At 44.8% G+C, this 25,285-nt stretch overlaps 1 protein-coding gene across 3 annotated transcripts in view; it reads right to left on the reverse strand.

Moving 5' to 3' along the window:
- Nucleotides 1–25,285, reverse strand: part of PPP6R2 (protein phosphatase 6 regulatory subunit 2) — a 90,254-nt gene that overhangs the window by 13,490 nt on the left and 51,479 nt on the right. For all 3 annotated transcript variants that reach the window (XM_034062904.1, XM_034062902.1, XM_034062903.1), the window contains 17 exons: nucleotides 25,013–25,150; nucleotides 21,448–21,513; nucleotides 20,110–20,222; nucleotides 17,832–17,945; nucleotides 16,781–16,907; nucleotides 15,997–16,149; nucleotides 14,880–15,083; nucleotides 12,826–12,890; nucleotides 10,125–10,240; nucleotides 8,830–8,915; nucleotides 8,420–8,500; nucleotides 6,900–6,997; nucleotides 4,786–4,843; nucleotides 3,612–3,739; nucleotides 2,582–2,754; nucleotides 776–938; nucleotides 272–360 (listed from right to left, as the gene is read on the reverse strand). In XM_034062904.1, the coding sequence (XP_033918795.1) occupies nucleotides 272–360; nucleotides 776–938; nucleotides 2,582–2,754; nucleotides 3,612–3,739; nucleotides 4,786–4,843; nucleotides 6,900–6,997; nucleotides 8,420–8,500; nucleotides 8,830–8,915; nucleotides 10,125–10,240; nucleotides 12,826–12,890; nucleotides 14,880–15,083; nucleotides 15,997–16,149; nucleotides 16,781–16,907; nucleotides 17,832–17,945; nucleotides 20,110–20,222; nucleotides 21,448–21,513; nucleotides 25,013–25,150 (1,972 nt within the window). The remainder of the gene's footprint in view (nucleotides 1–271; nucleotides 361–775; nucleotides 939–2,581; nucleotides 2,755–3,611; nucleotides 3,740–4,785; nucleotides 4,844–6,899; nucleotides 6,998–8,419; nucleotides 8,501–8,829; nucleotides 8,916–10,124; nucleotides 10,241–12,825; nucleotides 12,891–14,879; nucleotides 15,084–15,996; nucleotides 16,150–16,780; nucleotides 16,908–17,831; nucleotides 17,946–20,109; nucleotides 20,223–21,447; nucleotides 21,514–25,012; nucleotides 25,151–25,285) is intronic.

Genomic DNA, 25,285 nt, shown 5'->3' on the forward strand with positions numbered 1-25,285 from the left:
AATTTTTGGCAAATAATTTTATAATCAAGCCTGCAGTTAGAACAGGACTTTTGAACAGTTTAGAAATGAATGGTCTCTGTGATAGCAACTCTTACTAACTTAAATTTCAACCTTTTATTGCTGAACAACATTATCCCAAAAAACATTTGGGATTTCCGAGTTGTTATTTCAACAGATTGATCTCTGTACAAAAGAGCCTTCAAGTAATATACAGGAGGTGATGCTGGAGGGGAGCGCTCCCTGGCAGACTTGGTTGTACCATCTCACTTACAGTTCTTGTCTTGACTCTGCTTTGGGTTCCCTTCTGAATTGTTGCTTTCTGTGTCAACGGGAGAGCTGCATCGTGGACCCGATTCTGAGCTAAAGTAGAGAGGAAAAGCCTTGAGAGTGAAGTACAGGTGTCCTGGTTGTGCTTCTGAGCAGTCCCAGCACAAGAAACCACCAAGAGAACTACTCTTTCTTTACATCAGTACTTTTAATTTCTAAAAAGCCTCTTTATTTACTTATTTTCTACTATTATTGTAGCAGCAATGCTGATACACAACATATTCCTGTATCCCATGACACGATGCTAACACCAGATAGAAGCACTGGAAGGCAAAGCACAAAGCCCTGATTCAGCAACAACTAATCAGCAACATTACAAACAAAAAAGGGGTAGCAAAGGGAAGGGAAGGGGAAGAAGAGATCACAGTCAATGTACCCTATCAAACCACATCTCAAGGGCTCTTTCACTCAGAAGCTGGACAGGATTGGAAGGCTCTGTGCCTCTTACCAGCAGAAGGGCTGGAAGTCTGTAAACTTTGCCCATCCTTTTTCCTCTGGCGTAGTGTTCTCTGGGGCTGCTGAATCCCACACGCTGGATCCAACATCCATGGCAACACAGGGCGTGGGAGGCTTCGAGCTGACGGGCTCGAACACTGCTGTCCAGCCAGAGCCTGCCCATGGAACCACAGACAGGAATCCCGTGACTCTTTGGGCATCCCCAAAAAATCCCCAGGTCATCCCGGAGACAAGAAACCTTCAGAATCTACAGGAAATGCCCATTGCACACATTACAATCAGCTTCAAAATCCCTCTTCTGATAAATACTTATGTCATCCACAAGAAAGAAGCATCAATTAGGAAAACTGAATGAGTATCTTCATTCTTTGAGCCACTGACTTTCAGCTGAACCCCAAATACCTCCATTTAGTGCCCAAACCAAGTGGCTTTCAACCATTTCAACCACCAACTGTTTAGTTTTGGCAATTACAGGGAAGGAATTGATATAAGGATTCAAATGTTGATGATTACAAAAGTGATCTTGAGCAAAACTAAGAACATACTTGGTTTTAACAGTCCCAGTCTACTCTAGAACATCTCCTCCTACAAACCATGAATTTTTAAAGGCATTTTTACTTGGGTTTTCTCAAAAAAGAGAAAGGATTGCAGAGGTCTGCTGTGCAAACTGATTTGCACACAGCAAAACTAAGAGTAGGAGAGTTCCATCAAACATTGACTCCTACATTTGCTCATAAACTGAACCAACATTTGAACCATGTCCCTAAGAAGGGTAACAAACCTGATGGACACCATCCACAGGATGATGTCTGTGGTGTTTATAATGGCTCTTTCTAATGAGAACTGAAAATATCTGACACTGCTGAATGGGTTTAGAGAGCTCATTACTGGGCCTTGAGCAACCTGGTCTAGCGGGAGGTGTCCCTGCCCATGGCAGGAGTTGGGACTGGATGAGCTTTAAGCTCCCTTCCAACCCAAACCATCTGGGATTCTGTGATTCTCTCCAGTCTTCCTCCAGGCATTGGAAGAACGGGTTTGCAAGATGCAAACCAAAGCTAGATCTGCAGGACAGGCAGACATGAGGAGTGTGGAGATACTTGGCAGAGTCTGCATAACCCTTTTCTAACACAATGTCAGGAGCTAACATCATAATCCTCCACTGATGTTCTGTTCATGAGTATGTGCATGAAAAGCACTGGCATTACTATTGTATAGTAATTGTATAGAACCTGTGTGGTTCTCTTGGCACAACTGAAGCACCACTCTGCTATTCTGAAGGAGCTGGGCAGGGCTCAATCTCACTAAAGCTTCTGAGGCCAAAACCAGGGACTGGATCATACACTCATGGAATCCATCAGGTTGGAAAAACCCTTTCAGCTCCTCCAGTCCAACCGTTCCCAGCACTGCCAAGGCCACCACTAACCCATGGCACTGAGGCCTCAGCTCCACACTGTGTGAACACTTGCAGGGACAGTGACTGCAGCCCTGCCCTGGGCAGCCTGTTCCAATGCCTGAGCAGCCTGTGGGGAAGGAATTGTTTCTCAGCTCCATCTAAACCTGCCCTGGTGCAGCTTGAGGCTGTTCCCTCTTGTCCCATCCCTTGTTCCTTGGGAGCAGAGCCCAGCCCCCTCCTGGCTCCATCCTCCCTTCAGGCAATTGCAGAGAGTGAAATTCCCACATCCCATCTGCACAGGTGGAATTACAGAACAGCCACAGAAACATGGCTGTTTCCAAACTGCTGTTATGCAGAAATGTTCCAGATCTCAGCTCAAAGGGGATAATGTCCTGAACCATTTACCTTCAGAGGAATCAGAGTCTTTCTGCTCAGAAGTATTATTCTTGTTGCTGTTTGCTTGGGAAGGAGGCGGCTGCTGTTCCGTTTCCTCCTCTTCGGAGTCCACACTGCCGTCATGATCCCCGTTCTCAAGATCACTTTTCGAGGAACTCTCTGAGGTCTGAGATGCCCCAAATCTAAATTGCAGAGCTCAGAATTAGAAAATCCCTTCCAGCAGCCAGGGCCCCTCTCACCTGCCCCAGGGAGAAAGTCCAAACACCAAGCAGACCAAATGAGGCCTTTCAGAGGGCTCATCTCCCAAAGGACACAAAGCTCAGAGAGGCACCAGCAGATGCTCATTGAGGTGCTCCCACTACCATCCCTATGTGCTGTATTTGCCAATATGCACCTGCAGAGCTAGACTGGGAAGTACGCTGCAGTGATGTGTTCAGGGCTAGAGACTAGTATGCGCAGATCAGGGGAACACCGGTGTGGTATCAATTCCATGTGTGAGCAAGACAATTATTGATGCTGGGCAAGTAGATGTTAAAGTCTTGGCCATTTTCCTGTCTCATCTGATTGTCTTTTCAGACTTAGAGAATTAACTTTATTTAATAAGTGATTATATCAAAGGGATGAGAAACTGTAAATTATTTGCAGTGGCAGAGATGCACCACAGGAGACCTCTCATTCTCATGCAAAACATTCCTTGTTTCAACATTCTGGACTACTCTCAGCCTTACCAATTTTCGAACTTCCTCTTCTCCACATATGAGTAAGTTTTAAATATTTCAAACTAAGGGTTATTTTTAAATATCTTCCATAACAGACTCAGTAACTTGGTGTTTCTGTCATTAGTACATTGCCTTAAATTGAATCTTTATTTCATGTTCAAGACAAACCACCTCTTCCTGCAGCAGTGCAACATGGAAAGTGTTCTGGTTATGTCAGAAAAAGGCCTCTCAGCACTTAAATAACAAACAATTCAGCATGCACTGAACCAAACTGTAGTTTCATAGCATTTGGGGGAGATTGATCTTGGTTTTCACCTTACCGTGTTCTTGATTTCACTTGGGTTGCATAGGTTATCTCCTTCTCTTCCCAGATATCTTCTTCCTCCTCGTTGTCATCAAATTGTTGGATCCTCTCATTGCAGCAGGCTTCGAAGAGGGAAGCATTGGGCTGAAAGAATATTAAAACTAAAATCAAATCCCATTCATTCTTAGGAGACAGAAACAAAAACCTCAGTGATGAAGCAGCTAATGCAGCAGCATTTGGACGCAACTGATACCATGAAGGTGTTTGCATTTATTTCATTTTATATCTCAGGTTGCACAACAAGCAATATTCAGATGTGGAAGAGTACTAATAGCTCAGTATGCTCAGGAGCAGCAAGCCCATGAGAGATCCAAAAAGAACCACCATAGTGTCCCAGCCCATGCTGCTCCCAAAGGTGCAGGAACTTCTGCAAGCTGCTGGTCTGTGACATGGCTCCACTGGATTCTCACAGTGCCAGTCATGGTAGAAGAGGGCTGGAAACAATTCCCAAAAGAACATATCTGTAGACTGACAAGCTTGGAACTTGAAGAATAAAGTGATGATTCAGATGCAAATGGCACCAGCTGGACTAATCCTCAGTGCAATGTGTTTCAATGACTGCATTCTCCTTGACAGAATGGCAGGAAGGTTTTGAGCAAAGCTGTCCAACCTGGATAGGCTGGAGAGACGGGACCACGTGAAACTCATGGAGTTCAGCAATGCCAAGGGCAAAGTCCTGTGTGTGGGTCAGGGCAACCCCAGCACAAACACAGGCTGGGGGAGATGGGATGGAGCAGCCTGAGGAGAAGGACCTGGGGTGCTGGGTGAGGAGAAGCTCCCCATGACCCGGCTTCAGTGTACACTTGAGCCCAGAACCCCCCATGTGCTGGGCTGCACCCGAGAGCGTGAACAGCAGCTCAGGGAGGGGATCCTGCCCCTCTGCTGCACTCTGGGGAGACCCCCCTGCAGTCCTGATCCTGCTCTGGGGCAACAGCACAAGAAGGAAGTGGAGCTGTTGGACAAGGTCCAGAGGAGGCCACGGAGGTGCTGTGAGGGCTGGAGCAGCTCTGAGCAACCTGCTCCAGTGGAAGGTGTCCCTGCCCGTGGCAGGGGGTTGGAACTGGAGAAGCTTTCAGCTCCCTTCCAACCCAAAATAATGTACCAAATCTTACTTCTTTCAAATGACTCACACTGTCGTCATCTGCATCGATGTTGAAGTTTATCTCTGCAATCCTGTCAAAGGGAGCACTGCAAAAAGAAAAGAAAGAAGTGTCAGTGATGGCAAGGAGTGACAAAGCACTTCTGCAAGAAAACAGAGATGCTTTCTATGACTGCTCAGTGCCCCCACATTTGCTACCCGAATGTTCACTTCTGTGTTATGTGCAACAGTGCAAGCTGCTGTAGTGGAAGGTGTCCCTGCACATGGCAGGGGCTTGGAACCAGAGGAGCTTTAAGGTCCCTTCCAACCCAAAACGGGCCATGACTCTATGATTCTACCGCAAGAACAGCAGAGGGTGCTGCAGGCCAAAAATCTCCAACCTCAGAGCACAGCTTGGGTCCCTGCAGTTCTTCACCATATCAACAGATCTCTAAGTTTGGGCAGTACCATTTTCTTCCAAAGAAGGCTGTTTGCTAGCAAAAAATACTGTCATGCAAATCCCCAGGACACTGAAACATGATTAATGCTTCTTAAAATACTCAAATTCATATCTGCAGCAGTCTTCAAGAACAGGAAAACAAACAGGAACACATTCAATACCAGGACTGTTCTGTAGTATTGTCTCTTTCTCTAAACACAAATACAGAGAGAACACCCCAGTTACAGATGTTAATGAGATTCTCCTTCATTTTATAAGGACATAAGATGCTTTCAGCTCTTCACAGAAGTTAATTCTTCCCCTCTACCTATACACACACAAGTTCAATATTTGCTGTTACCTAACAGAAGTGAAAAGTGTATTTTACTTTTTAACACATGTAGAACTAAGTATTTAATCCAAGCTCAAATGAACTCTCTAGTCTTGATCTTCCTGGCCTTATTAAAGTTCTGACATCCACAGGGCTCACCAAAAGTCCAGACAGGAAAGCTGGGCTCTAAAACCTTTCTCCATGATAGAATACAGTTGCCAACTACTTGGCAAACACCTTAATAGAGTTCCTAGGGCTGTGAGGATCTCATGACTCTACTTTGATTCATGCTTGAAAGCAGCTCTGCAGCAGCCAAGCTATTTCCACATTGTCATTGCATTTAAGGTATTTCATGGAACCCAGAAGATGCTAAAAATAGGGTCTGAGCAGAACCACCAAAAGAATCCTCAATAAATCACATCTGGAGCAGCCACGCAGTCAGAGCCATGCCCAGAGCTTGCTGGGCAAAGAGCTTCCAGCTTCTGCCCAGATTCCAGGGCACTGGGATCCTGTGGCTCTTTGCAGAGCAGCCCCAGCATTTAGTGGCCGGTGTTTGCTCCAGGATGGTGTTAGCAGGTTCTGCCTTGACGCCCCAATGACAAGTAGTTCCTCTGACGGAGAAAAACATTGCCATGAGGCGACAGTGAGCACGCAAAGCTGAGAAAAAAGGGAATGCGCTGGTGTCCTCCAGAAGCACTCTCCTGACAGTCACTATGGACTAAATGGTTACAGTCCCTGAACCATTATGGACAAATAGGATAACTCAGGCCCAGTAATTCCCTTTAGTACAGTTTTTGAGGTAAGAAGATGGGCTGCAGTTTTAATTAATTAATTCCATTAATTCTTCTCTAAAAGCAGCACAAGTTCCAAACACTGGGTTCAGCAAGTCATGTAACAATCCACCTCCATTTGCCTTCTTTGAACTGTTACTTGCTCCTGCCTTATTTACATTTCCTTTTCCATAAGAGCAAACAGCTGATTTTTTTCTGTGGACTTCATGAAAACACTACTCTTCCTCCTCCTAATTTCAATAAGGCGTTAATGCCACTGGGGAATATCTGTAGAACTGCCTGGACTTTGTTCTAATGCTTTGCTTTCTGTGCAGTTACATTTATTCTGGAACAGGGCTGGGTAACAGTTTCATGTTTTATTTAAAAGGTTTCTCTACAAAATGAAGAAGTGCTTTTCCCTGGTTTCACAAGTGCCTTTGGCCACAAAGGGTGGACTCCTATAAACAGAAAACCATCAGATGTTCTCCAAGCCATTGATCAGTCTGTTTCAAACCAAAGGAGGTAGAGAGTGAGGTTCCTTTTCAAACCTGAACCAGAAGAAGCAAGATTAGAGGCAAAGAGATTCAAATGCTCAATATAAACCTTCTGAGGTTTTCTAAACGTACTTGATATTATCATCCTGGTCTGCAAACTCCTCATCATTGAAGCCGAACTGATCCACAAAGTTCGCTGTCATCTGCTGGATCTGGTACTCGGAGAAGGCCTGAGCAAAGGAACCCAAAAGAGCCCTTATTAAGGTGGCCAAAGACAAGCAACTGAGCTGGTTGAAAACATGTATTCTAGAAAAGCATTAATATCATGGCAAACTGGTGAACTCTGAGGAATTATCTGCTCCAATCCCCTTTCTCAAAGCAGGATCAAACAGCAAGCCCTGAAGAGATGTTTCTCTGATCTGCTCAGCTTCTTCCAAAGAGACTTAAGGAATTTTCCTAGGCAACCATCTGTTGGCTCTATTATTCTAGTAGAATGTTGTACTGGTGGTTTTTACTTGTTTTCCCCTGTTGTAGTATGAAGTTTACCTTGCTGCTACTTAAACCCACCATGGACATCAAGAAGGCACTTTTCCTCTAAATTCCTCTTCCTTGTAGGATGAGGCACATGTCTCTATATAATTTTATCTACTCTTGACCAAGCAGACCAAACTCTTTCAACTTTACTTCCCATGTCATATTTTACACCTCTGATCACTCTTATTACCACCTTCTAGGTTACTTTTTGCTAATACAGATACCTTCTGAAGGTCACTGCCTCCAACTGGACATTCACCAAGGAGAACAGGAAATTACTCCACATGTCCTTGAAACAATATTCCCAAATACCATCATGTCTGGTTTCCCACAGCAGCTTTGCTCTTCTATTTTTCAGCTTGCACCCCAGGAATTTGCACCTCCATCCCTGACAGTGCTCAAGGCCAGGCTGGACACAGGGGCTTGGAGCAACCTGCTCTAGTGGAAGGTGTCCCTGCCCATGGCAGGGGGCTGGAACTGGATGAGCTTTAAGGTCCATTCCAACACAAACCATTCCAGGATTCATTTAAATCCATTTCCTCCTGTATGAAGACAGGCTGAGAAAGTTGGGGCTGTTCAGCCTGGAGAAGAGAAGGCTGCGTGGAGACCTCATAGCAGCCTTCCAGTATCTGAAGGGGGCCTATAAGGATGCTGGGGAGAGACTCTTCATTAGAGAATGCAATGATAGGACAAGGGGTAATGGATTAAAACTTAAACAGGGGAAGTTTAGATTGGATTTAAGGAAGAAATTCTTTACTGTGAGGGTGGTGAGGTACTGGAATGGGTTGCCCAGGGAGGTTGTGAATGTTCCATCCCTGACAGTGTTCAAGGCCAGGCTGGACAGAGCCTTGGGTGACATGGTTTAGTGTGAGGTGTTCCCTGCTCATGGAAGGGGGGTTGGAACTGGATGATCTTAAGGTCCTTTCCAACCCTAACTATTCTACGATTCTAGGTTTTCCAATTGGAGGGTAGACCATGTAAGCAGCTACACTGGAAAAACACAAAAGAGCTGAACACACTAACAGTGGAATTTAGGAACTGCTCTATGCTGGGGCAGATTAAGGGCAAGCTAGAGAAGGAAGCTCCCCAGAACAGCGAAGAGCATGTTATCAACACACCTGTTGGAGAGAAAGTTCATTGGGAAAAGCACTCTCAATGTCTTCATCCTCACTGGAGGAGTGCAGATGGTGAGTGCTCACCTGAGGGAAGTACAGAAAAATCAGCACAAGTGAAAGCTATAAAGCTCAAAGCCTTTTGTTCCACACATACAATCATTTACCATGGTGCTCAGAAAGCAAAAGCCACCCCAGTGACTAACACAGAAACATGGATGAGAGTTTACCAACATGTATCAGAGCTCCTGCTTCAAGAACTATTATGGAACATGTTTTCTACAAACACTCAGCCCTTGTAAGCCTTCTTCATAAAAGCAAGCAAAAGAACAAAAAACCCCTAGCAATATCACTTCTTCTTAGCAAAGGAAAGTCTAGAAGGTAATGGGCCCATCTCAAATCTGCACTGTTCTCACCAAGTCCACTGTATTCCTCCTGTTGGTTTCCATCAGTGTCTCTTCTACAAAGCTCTCCCATCTCCCTCTGCAATCCTCAGGTAGCTCTGCAAGAAAAAGGGCACCACAAGGTTTAGCACAACTCACAGAGAAGTATCAAACCAGTCACTCTGCCCCGCTGGTTAACTGGGAGCTGCTGAGCAAACACATACCCTTGCAGATGAGCTAAGCCATGAATTGTGTAAGTGCTCTGCAAAGTGAATTACGTTTTACTTGTGATCTCCTAAAAATGGTAAATTCTGCTGAGAAGGGAACATCTTCTGTCAGGCCAAGCAGTAGGATATAACTGATCTGAACATCTTAACTCACTTGTGGAATTAACAGTGGGATAAAGATACAAAGCTCCTGCTTCTGAGTACAGGAGTAATATATGGAATAGCCCTTCAGTCAACCAGGCCAGCTTCCATTCTCTTGTCCACCCTGTCTACTCACTGGAGAATGCAACATGGATAAAAGGGAAAGCCTTGGTACTGTGCAAGCTCAGTGAGAGCTAAACCAGTGGGGTGTGATCAGCACCATTTATCACAAATCCCAAACACAGCATTGCATGGTTGCTATGAATAAAGATGTCTTCATCCCCCCAGGCCCAGTGCAATGAAACAAGGGAGGGAAATCACCAGGACCTGTGATATTTTCAGTCTTTATTGAAATCTTTGTAACTTCTCCATTTTCATGTAGATCTGACATCGTATCAAGTTACTGTCTTACAGTGTCTTACCACTGGAGATGTCTGACAGAAGCCAAAAATGGAAACTCATCGTTTCCCTGAATAGATGCAGATGGAAAATCTGATTTTCTCTCATAGGAAAATGTCAGATAGATCTCGCTCTCCAAATAAATCCAATGAAGATGTGATGGACAAAGCTTGGCAAGTTATCTGACAAAGCAGAGATGTAGAGCCTCTGTGACACATCATTTACCGTGTCTCTTCCTCTCAGACAGATATAAGGAAGTATAGAAACACCACTCTAGAATGCTGTAAATAAGCACTATGAATGTACACAGAAATCAGGAAGGAAAGCAGCATTCTTCCCTTCAGTCTCTGGTTGCAAAAAACAAAGCTTCAGTAATTTCAAACTAACTGTATGAAAATAAAGAGCAACCAAGTCTGGTCTCAATGGCTGTTTAAGTTATGGGAAATTGTGATGTTTAACTGGAAATACTTTTCATTATAGAAGGAATCATAATGAAATACAAAGGCCTACAAGGGTTATTGAATCAAGGGGGCAAGAAGGAGCAGAAAAAGGAGCACGAACCTTTAATGAACTCACTGATCTGAGTCTGCATGGGGCCCTTCTCCATATTCTGTACCACAGCATTGGCTATCCGGGTGAGGTGGCCCATGTTGCCTCTCCTCATCCCACCTTCTGCCCTGAAAAAGGAAACAGCCATTAGCAAAAGAACCAGGCACAGGAGCCCTGGGGTCACATCTAAAACCATTTCCAGCCAGATATGTTATGAGCTCCCCACTGCTGCAAGGGTCTGGCACATGCAGGCGCTGCTGCAGGCAGGGTCCCTATGGGAGATGCAACAGTGAAGTGGGATACTCCTGCTCACACCGGATGAGCCTTCCTAAAACAAACCAATCTGTCTGCACCTTCCATGTACTGAAAGGAAAGGGATCATTTATTCAGTTCAGGATACACTGAGTAAAATATAAGCCAGTTACAAAGAGGAAGCTAAGTGGGTACACTGGAAGAACACTGCAGATAGAGATTATCTGATTATAATTTCCAATAAGGGGACCCCCAGCAGTAAGAATTTACATCATTACTATGCAAAAGGCTTTAGTTTTACTTGCAATTGAAGTATTAAGCAGATGAATTCAAGAGAACAGAAGACATTAATACACAACCGTTAGATATCCCCCTTGCAAAACAAATCTAAGAAGCCAGCACTAAATGTGAGCAGTCTCTGAGTCACTTTTCTTTGAATCTTTACTGGTTCTAGCAGAAGAGCAATATAAAAACCAGAGGATGAAGAGCCTGGAATAAATCTGCTTTCCACACTGTCCAAAGAAGGACTGAAATTTGGAAGGAAAACCTAATCCCAGTGGCAGATTCCTGGTAAGAAATTTCACAGCACTGTGTTTAGAAACAGTATTTCTACCTTTACACTGGTGCTGAAAAGAAGTTGAGACAAGACTCTTATTTACTGTAATATTATGAATAGCTTCAACTATTAAAGATTGAGATGAGCTCTTAGGCAGAAGCTCTTCCCTGTGAGGGTGCTGAGGCGCTGGCACAGGGTGCCCAGAGAAGCTGTGCCTGCCCCATCCCTGCCAGTGTTCAAGGCCAGGTTGGACACAGGGCTTGGAGCAACCTGCTCTAGTGGAAGGTGTCCCTGTTTGGGGCAGGGGTTGGAACTGGATGAGCTTTAACATAATTTTCAACAGAAACTGTCATTCTATGATTCTAGACATTAAAGAATCCCGAATCCTACAGTCAGATTCAGAAATGAAAGTTTCTTGGTGTAGCACGAGGACCATGCAAGGTTGACTCAAGCCACCCCAAACAAAACTGGTGGGTCAGAATCAAACTAAGCAGAAAAAAAAACCCTTACAGACAGGGTGACAAGAAGTTTTCACCTCACTTTAGGACATCTTCAGCTGTAAAACAAAGGGTTCTGTCCTAGATGCCAGCAGAGACAACGCATAAGAAAGTGTGCTGCAGCAAAAGCATGTGTCTATGAACTCGCACTGATGGCCATACCTACTTCATTTTCAATTCTAATTACCTAGACTCATCAAATGCTCTGCAATAAAAGAACTATGTGGGTTACCTTGAAGTTAAATGCTAGTAGTTACAAAATCCATCAAGAAAAGACGGAATAACCAAGAGAACCCAGGAAGAAGCCAATGTTCCAATAGGGAAAAACATTACCACCATTCTTGCTGATGATTAGTAACTCCCAATATCTCCATTTGGAATCTCTGCCCCTGGGGCTCCCAGTGCCTCACGCCATCTCCTCACTGAGTGCATCAACCATCTCCAGCTAAGCTCAAGTTTCTTAAAGCACATCATCTGAGATACCTCTTTTAAGAGAGTATTCTTTTCTGGCCATTAAAATTCCTTCCAGTGTGGTGACTGGAACTGCCTGGCATGAAACATGGATGAGCTCTAGCTCCTATCTAATTTAATTAGGAAAACTTTTAAGCAGCAACTACAGATGTTTTTGCTACCTACAAAACTGTGCACAATTAAGAGTCGTGCAATGAAACTATCAGTGCCGTTTGTTATCAACAGCCCAAGGGGGTGCAAGAGAAAGAAACAAACCAAAAAAACCCAATCAAATAAAACCAAACCCAAAAAAAGTCAAACCCAAACCCACCAATTATGGTCTCACAGTGACCGTACAGTAATTACAGTGGGACTACAAAGCACTGTGAAGCCATAAAGAGCTCAGAATAGCAAGGGAGAACCAAAACATTTAGATGGAAAAGGAAGGAGAAGCCTGGATAAAATGTTCACTTTCATATGTTTTATAGTTTTTTTATGATTTAGTTCATATAATCATTGCAATCAGAATGAAATCTGAGTGGTTTATAGAACTGTAATATTAACTTGGGGCAAATCTGGGACAAAAATACTTTGCCACCTCTGCTTCCACAGAGTTGCTTACTGGGGAGAATGTAATGGTGCATTTAAACAAAAAGCAAAGCTAATATGCAGTGTAATATCCCGAGAAAGCAAGAAAGCAGCACATTGTGTCTGGGGTGAGACGTTACAGACATTAAATAAATCAAATCACACTTTCACACTATATGTCTGCTGGTGAATTTAAATATCATCTATTTCCAAATCACTTATACAAATAAATAAACCTCATTCCAAATCACAATCACAGCCCAAATCATTACTGACACCACTGATTTACCCAAATAATTAGAAGACCATCATAAGGCACTATTCTAAACCTGCAGCCCCAGGACAAAAGCCTCTTTTCCCAAATCCTTACTGTATTTTGTCATTGGCTTCCCAGGCATCCAATATCCTTTGCACAAGGCAGCATTTCTGGAACAGCTGGAGAGGAAAACAAAGAGATAGGAAGAAAACTTCAAACGTTTGCCAAAGGGAGATTCAGGCCTCAGAAGTCTGCACTGAACTAGAGTTACTTTTTGTTCAGTCCTTCACTCTACTGAACAAGAACTCCGAGTTCAGCACTTCCCTTTCCCAAGAGCTCAAGTTTCTTCTTTCTCAGACAATCCAGGGCAAGCAGCAATACCTATAAATGTCTTCAGCATGCTGCTCTGGGGCTTCACTGAGCAGTCATAAGGACATTGTTGTCATTTACAACATAACAACAGCAAGATTTCACCATTAGGGCCTCCATGCAGAAGTTAAAACGTAGTTACCCACTTGTAGTTCTTTTTTTTTGGTCTTATATGCAGTTTATATGCATTTTTACTAAAATATTAAGTAAAAATGGAATCACAAGCCCATTAAAGGAGATGGGTGGTATGTTTATTTTGTTAATTGGATGCTAAAACCAGATCTACAAAAGCAAATACATTTCCATCTAGATCTGACAAAACCTATTCATCAGGGACTGTAGTGACAGGACAAGGTGTAATGGGTTGCGACTGAAAGAGGGAAAGTACAGGTTGGAGACAGAATCATAGAATCATAGAACAGTTAGGGTTGGAAAGGACCTTAAGGTCATCCAGTTCTAACACCCCTGTCATGGGCAGGGACACCTCACACTAAACTATGTCACTCAAAGGTCTGTCCAGCCTGGCCTTGAACACTGCCAGGGATGGAGCATTCACAACTTCCTTGGGCAACCCATTCCAGTGCCTCACCACCCGCACAGTAAAGAATTTCTACCTTATATCCAATCTAAACTTCCCCTGTTTAAGTTTTAACCCGTTACCCCTTGTCCTATCACTACAGTCCCTAATGAAGAGTCCCTTTCCAGCATCCCTGTAGGCCCCCTTCAGATACTGGAAGGCTGCTATGAGGTCTCCAACAGCCTTCTCTTCTCCAGGCTGAACAGCCCCAACTTTCTCAGCCTGTCTTCATATGGGAAGTGCTCCAGTCCCTGATCATCCTCATGGCCTCCTCGGGACTTGTTCCAACAGTTCCATGTTCTTTTTATGTTGAGGACACCAGAACTGCACACAATACTCCACGTGAGGTCTCACGAGAGCAGAGTAGAGGGGCAGGATCACCTCCTTCAACCTGCTGGTCATGCTCCTTTTGATGCAGCCCAGGATACAGTTGGCTTTCTGGGCTGCGAGCACACACTGAAGCCGGCTCTTGTTCATTTTCTCATCGACCAACACCCCCAAGTCCTTCTCCACAGGACTGCTCTGAATCTCTTCTCTGCCCAACCTGTAGCTGTGCCTGGGATTGCTCCCATCCAGGTGCAGGACCTTGCACTTGGCATGGTTAAACTTCATGAGGTTGGCATCAGCCCACCTCACAAGTGAGTCAAGGTCCCTCTGAATGGCATTCCTTCCCTCTAGCGTATCAACAGAACCACACAGCTTGGTGTCATCGGCAAACTTGCTGAGGGTGCACTCAATCCCACTGTCCATGTCACTGACAAAGATGCTGAACAAGACCGGTCCCAACACCGATCCCTGAGGGACACCACTCGTTACTGGTCTCCAGCCGGACATTGAGCCATTGACCACAACTCTTTGCGTGCAGCCATCCAGCCAGTTCTTTATCCACCAAGGATAAGGGAGAAGCTCTTCCCTGTGAGGGTGCTGAGGCGCTGGCACAGGGTGCCCAGAGAAGCTGTGGCTGCCCCATCCCTGGCAGTGTTCAAGGCCAGGTTGGACCGAGCCTTGGAGCAACCTGCTCTAGTGGGAGGTATCCCTGCCTGTAGCAGGGGGTTGGAACTGGATGATCTTAAGGTCCTTTCCAACACAAACCATTCTACAGTCTTATGATTTTATGATGTCTAGACCATAAATAACCTCCACACTCCCGAAAGGTTCATCACACCAAGCGAAGACTTACTCAAATCAGTCTGCATGCCTCAGGGGACGCAACCAGACTTACATGAGTGACCATGATATTCTCCGTATTTTCTGAAGTCTCTGTGTTCTCCGTGGCCACGTTTCCATTCAGCACCTCTTCTTTACTTTCTGGGTCATTAGTAGTAGTAGTTTTTCCCTCTTGGGCAGAGTGGGAGAGAATAGCTGCTATGGACAATTCCACTTGGAAATGCAAAAAGTTATTCCATGTGTATTTAAAAAATAAGTCCTGGAAACAAAGGAGAGACAAATTTAACTTCTGCTAGATACATCTTCCCATTTTTAACAGTCAAATGATATTAGAACACTGCCCAGCTAGCTGCTCAATCAGCAATTTCACTACAGTTTTACTTATCTGTTTCAGTATCCACTTGCAGCTGGATGTGCTCCATTTGCTCTGCTGTAACACACACCTTAAATTAAACCAACCACTAGATACTAATATATGCTAATATAATGTAGTTATAACAAATAATTTAGCCAGACTGGATGGAGCAGGGCTTCAGTCTGCCAGAGGGGAGATTGAGATGAGCTCTTAGGCAGAAGCTCTTCCCTGTGAGGGTACTGAGGCGCTGGCACAGGGTGCCCAGAGAAGCTGTGGCTGCCCCATCCCTGGCAGTGTTCAAGGCCAGGTTGGACACAGGGGCTTGGAGTAACCTGCTCTAGTGGAAGGTGTCCCTGCCTGTGGCAGGGGTTGGAACTGGAGGAGCTTTAAGGTCCCTTCAACACAAACCAGTCTGGGATTCTGTGTATTTCTAAGTATGAAAATAACTTTCTGAAAGCCCACTCAGGTTCTATTGGCAGTGTTCAGAACACAGCCCTGCTCACATACAGAGAAAGCTGATCTCTCAGTATGGTGAGAGCTGATATGCACAAGGTACTCAAGCTTTCCCAGTAACCAGCCTGTTTTGCATATACACTACTACAACAATAAATTCAAAGTGTGGTGTTCAATTCACAATACAAGTATCTGTATTTGTATTACAAAAGCTGCTGATGCTCCTCTTTCAGCAGATTAGAAAAACGACAGACACTGGCACACATGAAACAAACTGCACTGAACAGATGAAAGAAGAGCAGAAGTGTTCCCAGTTTGAAGTTATTTCCTCTCCCCACTCCCTGTGTCTCAGTGTGTTACTCACAAGTAATAAATTCATGGTACTGAGTCTGCATAGTTCCTGATTAATACTGGGAGTGTTTGTGTGAAGCAGAGCAGCTATTAAACGAGATCCATGAAGACGAGCGTTCCCCAATGGCTCCTCCAGGACTCCAATCGTTGTCAGGATTGCTGCTTTCTGTCAGAGAAACACATAATGAGCACCGCAGTCAGGACCAGCATCTCTTCCAGTGCACATACACAGTGACCTGACCTAACACAGCTATTTCATTTCGTAACTCTTCTCTGCAGGTAAGGCTAAACCAGCCCTGAGAAGGACTTGGTGTTTGGTGAGGAGAAGCTCTTCCAGTGTGCACTTGAGCCCAGAACTACCCCATGTGCTGGGCTGCATCCCCAGAGTGTGAGCAGCATCTCAGGGAGGGGATTCTCCTCCTCTGCTGCATGAAGGGGAGACCTTAGAGCAGGTCCCAGTGCCTAAAAGGGCTGCAGGAAACCTGGAGAGGAGCTTTGGACAAGGGTCTGTAGGGACAGGACAAGGGGAATGGCTTTAACCTGACAGATGCGGGAGACTGAGATGAGCTCTCACACAGAAGCTCTTCCCAGTGAGGGTGCTGAGGCGCTGGCACAGAGAAGCTGTGGCTGCCCCATCCCTGGCAGTGTTCAAGGCCAGGTTGGACACAGGGGCTTGGAGCAACCTGCTCTAGTGGAAGGTGTCCCTGCCCATGGCAGGAGGATGGAACTGGAGGAGCTTTAAAGTCCCTTCCAACCCAAACCATTCCATGCTCCCGAGGAAGGAGGAGGTGTTCTACCTTGGGAGGATTGAGCAGCAGCTGGTGGAAATCCTTCAGCCGTGGTTCAATACCATGTAAGATGCTGCTATTGACAGTGTAAGACCTTTCAAATCCCTGAGTGTATGAGTCCATCAGTCCTTCCACTCTGTAAAGAAAAGCACAACAGTTAAGATCTGACAACATCTTAGGATGGTTCCCAGGCAAACTGCCTGTGATGGTCACCTTCTCTTCAAAAATAACCATAAAGATGAAGGACAGTAATTTACAGATACCGAATATATTCCCATAACTACATTATATTAATATATCGTTTAACAAAATGCTATTCCCATAATCAAATCTGTGAATGAGCTGAGTGGAAAGACAGGGACTAACCCATCTGCAGAGTTGACAAAGACACATTCCCAAAGGGCTTTCTAGGTTTTAAAACTTCCCAAACACAGCTGCCCAAACATTCTCTGCCCAGAGAAGCTGTGGCTGCCCCATCCCTGGCAGTGTTCAAGGCCAGCCTGGACAGAGCCTTGGGCAACATGGTCTAGTGCGAGGCACCTCTGCCCGCAGCAGGATGTTGGAACTAGATGAGCTTAAGGTCCTTTCCAACCCGAACCATTCCAGGATTCTATGAAAATGGACATCTTCCATGTCTCACCCTCTCCCAAGAATTCCTTTTTGCCTTTCCTCCCTCTCCATAAAAAGAAACAAAAGGGGATATAAAAAAAAACCAAATTTAAAACTATACACCATACATGTAGCTATATACGCACACACCATCACACAGATTATGCACAGTGTACCACTGACTCCCTCACTGCTCTAAGATCTCTGATCTTACAGACAAGAATTTGCTCTACACATGCAGAACTTGAGGAGCCCGGACAAGAACAAGTTGCCAACTGCTCCAACTGCCATGAGCTACAGCTACTGCATCAGAACAACCAAACAGTTTTTCCTGTACTCAGTTCCAGTATGCACCTCTCACTAGGCCATGAAAATTCCCTTTTTGACTAAATAAAGCTAGATTTGAGTTCCTGAAATCATTCCTGTGAGAGAAGCCAGTGCTTAGACTTACCCAGAGCGCCTTGTTTCCAGCAATGTCAGAAGAACTTGTGTGCCATTCACTATGCAATTTTCAGTCTGTTCTCCATCAAACATATTCTTCAGGAGTTGCTCCACACATTCCTGCCTATTGAGCAACACACAGCCATGAGCAGAGTAAGAATTAGAAGCATTTGGCAGTTGCTTTAATCACTAAAAATCCAATTCTGGTTTTTCTGGAGGAAAAGGCTGCAAATACTGCTTTCTTTGAGACAGAATAAAGACATTCCTCTCTGCAGCCTCAGATACAAGTTCTACACCAGGTTTCTCAACATGGTTGCTCACCACTATGGCAAGACCTGGTTACAACCACCTAGACTCCATACCTAGAAGTTGTTCTCCCTTATCAACAGGACAGAACTCTTACTTACAACAGAGAGTTAACTTTAATTTATGAAGGACAATATGGAGATATTAGCTAAAATTATCCATCAGACTCACAGAGGAAAGACATCAAACAGTCCAAGTTGACCCTTATCATTCACCAGTGGCACAGTAAGATCCAGGACCTTGAATCAGAGGCCAACCAATGCAAACTGTATCAAATATGCACATTTTTAGTAGCTTTAGCTATTATCCCCTTTAAATATTTTAATGAATCCACCATCTCTTTGAGCCTTCAAACTGAGATAAGGTACATTCCAAACACTGACACACTGGGGGACAGGATCAATGGGTTTAACCTGAAACAGGGGAGGTTCAGGGGGCTGGAACTAGATGATCTGAAGGCTCTTTCCAACTAAACCATTCCATGATTCTATACTTCTAAAAGGAAGAAGCTCTTCCCTGTGAGGGTGCTGAGGTGCTGGCACAGGGTGCCCAGAGAAGCTGTGGCTGCCCCATCCCTGGCAGTGTTCAAGGCCAGGTTGGACACAGGGGCTTGGAGCAACCTATTCTAGTGGAAGGTGTCCCTGCCCATGGCAGGGGGCTGGAGCTGGATAAGCTTAAGGTCCTTTCCAACACAAACCATTCCATGAGTCTAAGGCTGCCGGAGTCAGAATGAGTAAGGACACTGGGTCCTTTCCAGCATCTGAAATGATTCTCAAACAGCTTTAGAATAGAGAGTAAATAGCACAAACATGACACTCACTTTTCTCTCCCGTTTGCCATGCTGGATGAATAATAGATGGGAGGAACAGGAGGTTCAGGCTGGCGCTGGTGCTCTTCTACAGTTACTGCAGCCGTGCCTGCTTCCCCTCAGTGTTCACCCTCCCCCCCATGCTACTTTTGAGGATGCTATTGACATTTCTCCAAACCCCAGGACTCAGCAGTTGCCTTTCTTGCCTTGCGAAGTCACACGTCCAGCTAAAACCTGTGCTACTCAAGTTCACAGCCTCATTTTTACTATTTTATAACACTGGACAAAATCTCATTTACATTTGTATAAATAAAACACGAGTTGAAAATGTAAAAATACATGAATAATGCATGAGGGAAAATGATTTTGATAAGTAGCAGCTAAATCCACTCCATCAGCACAAGCACAAGAGGCAGAGCCAGGAAAAAGAAGTGAGTTTACTGTAATTAACTGAATTCACATTCATTGCACACAGCCAACAGCTATCGAGAACCTAGATTTGATGTTCATCCCATCACCCTGATGATGCTGCACCAGCTGATCATCAATTCTCTTCACTCTTCATCAGGGACGGCAGTGGTAGGACAAGGGGTGATGGGTTCACACTGAAACAGGGGAAGTTCAGGTTGGATCTTAGGCAGAAGCTCTTCCCTGTGAGGGTGCTGAGGCACTGGCACAGGGTGCCCAGAGAAGCTGTGGCTGCCCCATCCCTGGCAGTGTTCAAGGCCAGGTTGGACACAGGGGCTTGGAGCAACCTGCTCTAGTGGAAGGTGTCCCTGCCCGTGGCAGGGGGTGGGAACTGAAGGAGTTTTAATGTCTCTTCCAACACAAACCACACTGTGACTCTATGAATTGTAAGCTTTTGTGGGCTTTCCCTCAACTACTGCCACTGCAGTTCACCCTTCTCCAAATTCACTGTAACATACTCACTAGTATTGCCTCATCTGGAATTAGTTTGTGAGCTTTGGGGACCACCAACCCAAATCTCCTGCCTTCACACAGCCACAAACCCCAGAGTTCTCAACAGAGATGTTAAGTGATGCTACAAGTTAACAGCAGTATTAAAATGTTGTCACAGATGTCAAGAGTCAAGCCAAGGCCTAACACACACAGCTGGTGTCTCTGGAGGGCCATCAGTAGTGACAGTATTAGCAACATCCTGAGAAGTACTTACGATTCCAGTGCTGTGAGAAGTGGATCAGGCTCAGGTATATCCTGGAGTTGATTGCTCTGGTCTCTGCTCAATCTTATGATATCACACAGGGTCTGGGATGCATTTGATTGCCTCTGTAACAACAACACAAAGACTATTTCAGTGCTAAAGCCTCTGCTTGGCTCCTTCTGGCCATCAGAGACAACTGAACATGGTGGGAATGCAAGAGGCTGAATACATGAGGGTTTTCCAAAGCAAGTGCTATCATGCTCTGAATTACTCATCTGTTAAATGCAATGCTGATTATTAGAAGCATCAAGAGATTTTAGAATCAAAGAGGATTTTAAACTGGTCTTAACCCCCTGAACTTAACAATGTCAAGTAATTCTTGCTTCCTACTACTCAGGTTTTCTGCATGAAGAAAAAGGAACGCAGAACCCTAACCCTTTACAACATAATTACTATGTATTAAAAGGCTTTAAAGTAGTATGTTGATAAATTCATCATCTCATCCTAAGTATCAAAGACTCTCTATAGCTGCTGTATGTATGAGTCCTGATGCTGTAATTCAGCATTCACCCATACCACAGCATCAGCATGATACTTCTCAGTTTTTTCTCTCAGAAGGGGTAATTTTTGGTGCTGAGATGAAGGAATCACAGTGTTGGCATCAGCATCACACCAAAGGAACCCTCTGCCATCAGTTCTTTGCTGCTGGCACTCACATGAATCTGTAACCCAGTGCTCCATCCCCAGCTAAATCAAAGGAGGGCAGTTAGAGATCACCACACCTCCATGCATCCATCCTGCTCAGCACCAGGGATGCCAACACACACCCAAGTGTGAAATGGTAGTGGAGGCATCTGAAATCCAGACCCAGAGCTCTTGCCTTACGTGTTTGATGGAAATCATTGAAAGCAAAAAGGAAAATACAGCACTCAAAATTTAACAACATCCCTTTTTCAAGGGCCCAGACAACTGCATCATGCAGATTTTACAACCCACTTACTAAAAAGAACTGAAAGTTGAAGCAAACTGGTTTATTCAAAAGATTTTTCAACAGCCAGTTTCAAAAGCAGGTTCCTACTTGAAACCAAGTTTCTGTAAATACGGAGACAAAGTGATGCAGCAGCAGAATGAGCTGTGAAATTGGGAGTAAAATAAGTCAAAAGCTGACTAAAAACACAACAAAGTGTTTTGGTTTTGAGCAGCAGAGGACAGGATGTTCACCCATACACATCAACCCTCGTGATCGCCTTCCATAAGTCACCTGGGTGTTTTTGAAGAGACAAAGAGAGTCTTCTGGAGCTTACAGGACCCTCTGCCCACAAAGACAAGACTGAGTCTTGTGATACTCACATCCTCATCCTGGCTTGAATGGATCAATTCCACAAGTCTCTGAATGATCTTTGCTTCATTAAGCCACTGGAGGGGAAGGAAAGGAGAAAGAAAATCCTTGTTAGGTATCACAGAATTCAAAATGAGGATCTTGAGAAGCTTTGCATAACACAGGCTTCCTTCCATTTCCCAATCCAAGCCACAGGCAGTATCCAAACACCCCCAGGCACACGCTGAGATGCATTTTGATTTGCATCAGCATGGGCACCTTGCCCATGGAACCAAACCCCTCCATACCTGTCAAAAGCATGGAAAAGATCAGCCATAAGCACTATCTCATCTGCAGGACCATCAGTGTAATTACCAGCATGTTCTTCTCTCCCATTTCCTACTCCCGCAGCCTTATTGCTGGTTACACAAGTAATTCCTCAGACCTTGAGATGGTTGTTATCATACCTCACCTCCCTGCTCCATGCCAGCTTCATCTGCCATTCCTCAGTGCAAGCTATCACTTCATCTCCCCTTCCTGACCACATGCAAACCAAGAACACCATCTGCAAATGATATGTTCCACTCTCTCCCTTCCCAGCTCCATCTGGAAGCTCAATATCTCCTTCTACCCAACCATTTTAACTCTGATTTCTATGGTTTTCACTCCAGGCAACCTGCTTGATGTCTAACACCCATCAAACTCATCAGTCAAGCTAATGCATTCTCTGTTGCTTCTGAAATAACTGACCCAACATGAATTAAAAGGAAAAGACTCTGGAGGTTTCTGGAACAACGGACTCGTCCATCACTCTTCAGATGAGTCAAAGAAAATGAGCAGCTTCCATTCCTCTCTAAGGCTTGTGTAAGTCTCCTCTTGAATGCTCATTTCTATATTATCTGTTCACATGACTTCAATTCTAAACCTTATGGTGACTCTTCACTCTAATAACCCTCCTCCATCTCAGACTCTCCTCCCCAGTGCCATGCTCAGCATGGCGTCTGGCTGACAAACCACAAACTCCACATCACCAGTTACAGTGACTTTTCCCATCAATTATACTGCTGCTTTCCTACAAGTCTGAAATGTCTTTGTCTCCTTTCTGGTGTCTCTTTTATTACTGTAAAAATACAAATGGTGTCCAAGAAGCCACTCAGCCTACAGCTGCCACATCAAGTACTTCATTCTGCATGGTATTTTCAGATCTGGTTTCTGTGGTTTCTTCTTCCCATCTTCCAGTGTATCCGAAAGTTAAAAAAAAGTGGGTTCCTAAGACATTCTTCCTCATCAGTCTCTCACCAACTCATCTCTTCAGATTCTTCCACTGGTTTCTAGTTTTCCAGTATAAAAATCAAACTCCTGAAGCTTCTTCTCAAGACCACCACAGCAGATTTCATGCCTGCTGGGTCTTAATCCATCAGTCCTGCTATCTCTATTCCACTGCCCATTCCCTCTTGGCTCAGTAGGTCTATACCCACCATTGTTCATCTCCCTGTGTTTGGATGATATTACTTTCATGGGTAACCTTTGCTGTTAAGCCTACCTGGTTGCTTCCCTACATTACACACCCCACATTTGCATAGCTCCACGATTACGAGCTCAGATTGTGACTGCAACCTCTGGGTATTCCCATACTATGAACACATTGCACAACTGCAATAAAAAACCCTCTCAACCACATCTATTTTCTCCCCAAATTTCCATTCTTCACATATTAGGCTCCACAGACAGGGTGCAGAGGGTGTTTCAGCCTGTTTGCTGCTTTGTGCAGAATCTACCTGCCAATCCATGTTAGCAGAAGAACTCTGACCTATCAAAGTTCCACCTACTCTTACCAGAGCCCAGACAAAATCCACTTATTAACACTCCTGCATTAAGGGTATTCTTTCCCTTGCAGAGCACAGCAAGTTTTAGTGCCATGGGTCAGTGGTGGCCTTGGCAGTGCTGGGGTAAAGGTTGGACTTGATGAATTTAAACATCTTTTCCAACACGGCTGATACTATGATTCTAAGTTAAATCCCAGCTCTCCACTGTAGTTTCAGCTTCACGTTGTACCAACCTCCTCCTCCAGCCCTCCAACACTTGAGCCCATAGGCCTTACTGATTCCAACTGGGAGCTCCACAGCAAGCATGGATAAGAAGGTTTGCTCTTTTTGCCTGGGCTGTCAGAATCATGGGCTCTGGGGGCAGTAGGGTGGCCACAAAGGGGGGTACTGAAGAGAGGGAAGTGTGAGCATTCATCTGAACACAGGAATTGCTGTTCAATTTCTGAGACACAGAAAATGAAAGTCAAAAGGAAAAGAACACCCAAATTGACATAACATGTTACGGTCTGTTAAAAATGAAATACTCTGTTAAGCTTACAGAGGGGAGATTGAGATGAGCTCTTAGGCAGAAGCTCTTCCCTGTGAGGGTGCTGAGGCGCTGGCACAGGGTGCCCAGAGAAGCTGTGGCTGCCCCATCCCTGGCAGTGTTCAAGGCCAGGTTGGACACAGGAGCTTGGAGCGACCTGCTCTAGTGGAAGGTGTCCCTGTCTGTGGCAGGGGTTGGAGCTGGAGGAGCTTAAGGGTCCCTTCAACCCAAACCAGTTTGGGATTCTGTGATTATCCTTCATCAGTCCATCTCCTGAAGGCTTTTTCCTCTCATATCATTGACGGTATTATTATTTGATGTGTAATCAAATGAATTGCAACTTTCCCATCAAAAATTAAGACCTCTTATTATGGGTGAATGCACATACAAATCGCTAAGGATCAATCTCTGCCTGCATTTTTTCCCTCCTCTGTAACATCATGTGGACTGCCTGATGCTCTGTAAAGCTGAGAGGAAGAACTGAGCAATGACAATCATCTATCACGAGTCTCTGCAAAGAGCATTCATTCAGCTGCTGAGCTGTGGTGTGGTCCATGCTCTGGATACAGAAGACTTAAGCAGCAAGGCTTACCTAACATATATATCCTGCTGTGGGATCAGTAACTCAAGCAAAGCTTTCCATTCATCACACTGCTGTACTGAGAGGGAGCTACAGCAGGTTCTTTCCCTCCAACCCTACACATCTGCCCACTACAGGGGATGAGCCTCACCCAGGCTATGAAGGGAGAAAAACTTGTCCTACCTGTAAAGCAAACTAGACAACACAATAAGGTATTTTCTAAGGCTGCCTAGTAAAGAGGAAGGGGAAGGAGGAGACACAGGATATCATATGCAGAAATCACACTCACCTCCTTGAACATGGCAAGGAATTAAACAGATTACTGTCCCAGATGATCAGTCTAAAAATCCTGGACACTGGGATAGATGACACATTTCCTTGTTAAGCTCTACAGCAAAACCAGCTGGAGCAAACAGTGGTTGCTATGCGGAAAAATGAGCTAAAAATCCTTTACTGCCAGGGACTGACCCAGGCTTCTGCTGTGCAAGCTGCAAACAGGCTGAAGCACCCAAAGTACCCAAGGTGAAGACTCCAGCAAGATTCCAGACTCAGGAGTGTGGTTCTGCTCTCATAATAAGTGACAAAGAGAACTCTATTCCTTAAAGCAACAAACAAACAACCCCTAGCTCCCAGTCTTGTGAAGAAAGAAAGAAGAAGGTTCTCACATTGAGCACTTCCTGCCGTAGGCTCGCAGGCTCCACGCAGCTGATGAGGCGCAGCAGCAGGTCCATCATGGCTGATGTATCTATGTGCTTTAGCACCAGGCTAATGAATTTGTCTTTTTTCCTTAGAAATGCAATCACCTAAAAAGAAAATATGAAAGTGGCACCATCAGCTGCTAATGCAACACATGGACATGGCACACAAAGCTTCTACACTTCACCTTCTTCGCTCTACCAACCTCTCTTGATGCTACTGGGTTAAGAAAGTCTTCAGAG

Source organism: Melopsittacus undulatus, chromosome 5 (assembly GCF_012275295.1).
Source record: "Melopsittacus undulatus isolate bMelUnd1 chromosome 5, bMelUnd1.mat.Z, whole genome shotgun sequence".
Lineage (NCBI taxonomy): Eukaryota > Metazoa > Chordata > Aves > Psittaciformes > Psittaculidae > Melopsittacus > Melopsittacus undulatus.